The following is a 5,000-nucleotide window of genomic DNA, read 5'->3' on the forward strand; positions in this document are numbered from 1 at the left end:
GACATTGGTTCAATTACTGATTTGAATAGCTTAAGCCAAATTCGAATTAGTACATCTAATTTAATGGAACTTTTGATGGCTCGTAAAATGCTCTTTTTGCCTTTTCTTTGAGTTCCTTCACAGCCAAACCAAAGTTTCCTGTGGAGGTGAGGATTATTCCTTAAATAGGTGAAGTTGCATGTTTGATCAATTTTGGTGTTGCCTATCTTAAAGTTGTCAGTGTTTCCTTGTAGCCTGGAACGTTTTCTAAAGAAACTCTATTTATATATACATCTGTTTACATACTGTGTTCTGTTTTCTAAAGAAACTCTATTTATATATACATCTGTTTACATACTGTGTTCTGTAGTACTTATGTTATGTCTAGTACTTAGTGTGCTCCTATGTTTTTATGTTATGTTATGTAGTAGTACTTACTTATTGTGTGTGTATGTTTGTGTTTTTATGTTTTTATGTTTACTGTATGCACCTATGCACCAGAAAAATTTTCAAGTAGGCGCATACCTACGTGACAATAAATCTGTTTCTGATTCTGATTCTGATTCTAAAGAAAGGACTTTGGTCTTTTTGGGATTCATTTTTAAGGCCCACAACTGGCAAAAGTTTGCCACTATGTCCATGTGGTGTTGCAAGCCTTCTTTGGATGGTGACAGCAGAACTAGGTCGTCAGCATAAAGTAAACACTTGACCTCTGTGTCTTGCAGTGCAAGTCTTGGGCCTGCAGAGTGCTGTATTGTGTTTGCCAATTCGTTGATGCCTTGTCTCACACCCCGTTCCTTGGAGAAGAATTCTGTGTGTTTATTCACAATTCTAATTGCACATTTGTTGTTTGAGTACATTGATTTTATTATTTTGAAAGTTTTCCCCCCTATACTAGTTTCAATCCATTAAGCCAAATTGAATCTTTTTGGAAGTCTATAAAGCAAGCACATCTTTTTGTCTTATTTTGGATTAGCTTATATATTTGTCTATCAAGGTATGTAGGGTGAAAATATGGTCTGATGTTCTATATTTTGGTAAGAATCTTATTTGGCTTCTACTGAGGGCATTTTGCTTGATAAGGAAGTGGATGATTCTGATTTAAGATACTACAAAATAACTTGCCCAGGTTACTGCTTACACAGATGCCCCTGTAATTATTAGGGTCAGATTTGTCTCCACTTTTGAAAAGGAGTGTAATGAGTCCTTGTGTTCCAGACGTCTGGGAAGTATCCGACACTCAGAATGAAGTAAAACAATTTTAAAATAGCCAGACGGAGGTTGTGGCTTATGTTTGTGAGCATTTCCTTGAGGATGCCATCAGGCCCACATGCCTTTTTTGGCTGTAGGCCTTGGAGTTTTTCTGTCAATTCAGTATCTGTGATTGGATAGTCTAGTGGGGTTTGATATTCATTAATTGTGTTCTCCATATCAATCATTTTTTGGTAGATTCTGGAGTATTTTTATTTTAGCTTTTTAATTTTTTGTGGTCCCTACCCCCCTTCTCTCCCCTCCTACTGGCCTGAGCTACCTATGACAAAGGATACCACCAACATTGTTGTGTGGCAATAAAGTTTTATCTCATCTTATCTTATCTTATTTGGGTTTGTTAGATTTTCAAAGTGTCTTCTTCATTTCTCTCCATCTTGTATGGCAAGTTCCTCATGCTCCTTTTTGTTTAGTTTATTCCAATTATTCCAGAAATAGTTTGAATCTATAGATTCTTCAATTTTCTTTAGCTGATTTTGGGTGAACTGTTCTCTCTCTCTTTCTGAGTGTGTTTTTATAGTTTTTAAGCTTGTTGAATTATTTAAGGCGTAAACCAGGGTCATTGGGGCGTCTGTGCTTTTGGTTTTACAGCAGCCTGACATTCTTTCTAATGGCTTTGCAATCTCTATCAAACCAATTTATATGTATGAGTTCTGCTAGTTGTTTTAAGACTAGAAATTGATGCATGTGTGATTGAAAATGTTATTTAAGCTTTCAACTGCAAGGTTCACGCCCTCCTTATTGTATGGTTGAAAAACGATTCTATCTCTCTCTCTCCATCTTTCTCTCTCTTTCACTACATCTCTCTGTCTCTTTCTCTACATCTTTCTCTCTCTTTCTCTCCATCTATCTGTATTTCTCTCTACATCTCTCTCTCTCTCCATCTCTCTCCTCTCTCTCTCTCTCTCTCTCCATCTCTCTCCTCTCTCTCCTCTCTCTCCTCTCTCTCCATCTCCAGTGAGTAACTTCAGTTCAGCAGAGACGGGCTCAGACTCAGATGATGAGGACCGGCTCCATATCGTGGAGGACGACGCCCTTCCCAGCATGCCCTGCTCTCCTGGGGGCGTGGACTGTGGCGACACCAACGGCCTGGTGGCAGGTGGGTCTGTGGCTCCTCCCACCCACGCTTCCTCTCCTCCTATCCTCTCTCCTCCTATCCTCTCTCCTCCTATCCTCTCTCCTTCTATCCTCTCTCCTCCTATCCTCTCTCCTTCTATCCTCTCTCCTCCTATCCTCTCTCCTCCTATCCTCTCTCCTTCTATCCTCTCTCCTCCTATCCTCTCTCCTTCTATCCTCTCTCCTCCTATCCTCTCTCCTCCTCTCCTCTCTCCTCCTCCCCTCTCTCCTCTCCTCACTCACCCCGCTCCTCTCCTCTCCTCTCTCCTCCTATCCTCTCTCCTCCTCTCCTCTCCTCACTCACCCCGCTCCTCTCCTCTCCTCTCCTATCTCACCCTCCTCCTCTTCTCTCCTTTCCTCACTCACCCCGCTCCTCTCCTCCTCTCCTCTCCTCCTATCCTCTCTCCTCCTCTCCTCTCCTCACTCACCCCGCTCCTCTCCTCTCCTCTCCTCTCCTATCTCACCCTCCTCCTCTTCTCTCCTTTCCTCTCTCACCCTGCTCCTCTCCTCTCCTCTCCTCCTATCCTCTCTCCTCCTATCCTCTCTCCTCCTCTCCTCTCCTCACTCACCCTGCTCCTCTCCTCTCCTCTCTCACCCTGCTCCTCTCCTCTCCTCCTCCTATCTCACCCTCCTCCTCTTCTCTCCTTTCCTCTCTCACCCTGCTCCTCTCCTCCTTTCATTTACTCTCCTCTCCTCTCTCCTCCTATCCTCTCTCCTTCTATCCTCTCTCCTCCTATCCTCTCTCCTTCTATCCTCTCTCCTCCTATCCTCTCTCCTCCTATCCTCTCTCCTTCTATCCTCTCTCCTCCTATCCTCTCTCCTCCTCTCCTCTCCTCTCCTCTCCTCCTCCTCTCTCACCCTGCTCCTCTCCTCTCCTTTCCTCTCTCACCCTGCTCCTCTCCTCTCCTCTCCTTTCCTCTCTCACCCTGCTCCTCTCCTCTCCTCTCCTCTCCTCTCTCACCCTGCTCCTCTCCTCTCCTCTCCTCTCCTCTCTCACCCTGCTCCTCTCCTCTCCTCTCCTCTCTCACCCTGCTCCTCTCCTCTCCTCTCCTCTCCTCTCTCACCCTGCTCCTCTCCTCTCCTTTCCTCTCTCACCCTGCTCCTCTCCTCTCCTCTCCTCTCCTCTCTCACCCTGCTCCTCTCCTCTCCTTTCCTCTCTCACCCTGCTCCTCTCCTCTCCTCTCCTTTCCTCTCTCACCCTGCTCCTCTCCTCTCCTCTCTCACCCTGCTCCTCTCCTCTCCTCTCCTCTCCTCTCTCACCCTGCTCCTCTCCTCTCCTCTCCTCTCCTCTCTCACCCTGCTCCTCTCCTCTCCTCTCCTCCTCCTCTCTCACCCTGCTCCTCTCCTCTCCTTTCCTCTCTCACCCTGCTCCTCTCCTCTCCTCTCCTCTCTCACCCTGCTCCTCTCCTCTCCTTTCCTCTCTCACCCTGCTCCTCTCCTCTCCTCTCCTCTCCTCTCTCACCCTGCTCCTCTCCTCTCCTTTCCTCTCTCACCCTGCTCCTCTCCTCTCCTCTCCTTTCCTCTCTCACCCTGCTCCTCTCCTCTCCTCTCCTTTCCTCTCTCACCCTGCTCCTCTCCTCTCTTCTCCTCCTCCTCCCCTCCTCTCTTCTCCTCTGCTGGCCCTGGTCTCAAATAATCTTGACTCCTGCATGTTTGTGTGTATGTTTGTGTGTGTGTGTGTGTGTGTGTGTGTGTGTGAATATCTCCCTCTGGAGTTATTGTCTGTCTGTCTGTCTGTATGCCTTTGTGCCTGTCTGTCTGTCTGAGAGAGAGAGAGACATAAATCAGATATACAGATCTTAACAAAGAGAGATGTGTGTGTGTGTGTGTGTGTGTGTGTGTGTGTGTGTGTGTGTGTGTGTGTGTGTGTGTGTGTGTGTGTGTGTGTGTGTGTGTGTGTGTGTGTGTGTGTGTGTGTGTCAGCAGTGAAACAGGAGTGCTGCTCTGAAGAAGAGGATGACAGAGAGGGGGAGGAGCTTATCCAAAGAGGAGACACGCCCAGCAATGATGAGAATGGTACAGACACACACACTCACACATACAGGCACACACACACACTCACACAGACACACAGAGTTTAAGGTGGGAGTCAGGTTATGCAGGAGAAGGTCAACACAACATAATGCGTTCAAACAAACATGCATTCAAGCAAGCTGGACCACAGAGTTCAGTTTGTCCCATGATGATGATGATGATGATGGACCACAGAGCTCAGTTTGTCCCATGATGATGATGATGGACCACAGAGTTCAGTTTGTCCCATGATGATGATGATGGACCTCCACGTTGCTGCAACGTGCCAACTCGCCGCCATCTTGGGGAGGTGATGACTTGCCTTTAAACAAGCGCAAGTGAACGGTGGAGCTGCAGCTTTTCTGGTTAAAAAGCACTTTAGCGTTTACATTTCTCAACCGATTTCATTGAGCAATTTCTACATTCAAGGGGTTTATGATCTACGTAGAGTACCAAACACAGTTTTACTTAAAATCTTGATAGTAAGGCTATAATCGCCATAGTGATAATGCATAATATGTCTATGATAACCGCTGCTAGAGGCTCACTGTTCTTGTGCTCCCACAGCTCATTCTCTTTGAAATACTGAAACAAAATCTAAATTAGCTTCTTTAGCTACTAAT

General features: G+C 46.0%; 1 protein-coding gene across 1 annotated transcript in view; it reads left to right on the forward strand.

The window, feature by feature from the left end:
• The window catches only part of zeb1a (zinc finger E-box binding homeobox 1a), a gene marked incomplete at its 3' end in the record, with an annotated part of 25,140 nt that overhangs the window by 9,899 nt on the left and 10,241 nt on the right, over nucleotides 1–5,000 (forward strand). The window contains exons 2-3 of the mRNA XM_080851897.1: nucleotides 2,207–2,347; nucleotides 4,288–4,380. Of these exons, the coding sequence (XP_080708023.1) occupies nucleotides 2,207–2,347; nucleotides 4,288–4,380 (234 nt within the window). The remainder of the gene's footprint in view (nucleotides 1–2,206; nucleotides 2,348–4,287; nucleotides 4,381–5,000) is intronic.

Source organism: Sprattus sprattus (assembly GCF_963457725.1).
Source record: "Sprattus sprattus genome assembly, chromosome: 15".
Lineage (NCBI taxonomy): Eukaryota > Metazoa > Chordata > Actinopteri > Clupeiformes > Clupeidae > Sprattus > Sprattus sprattus.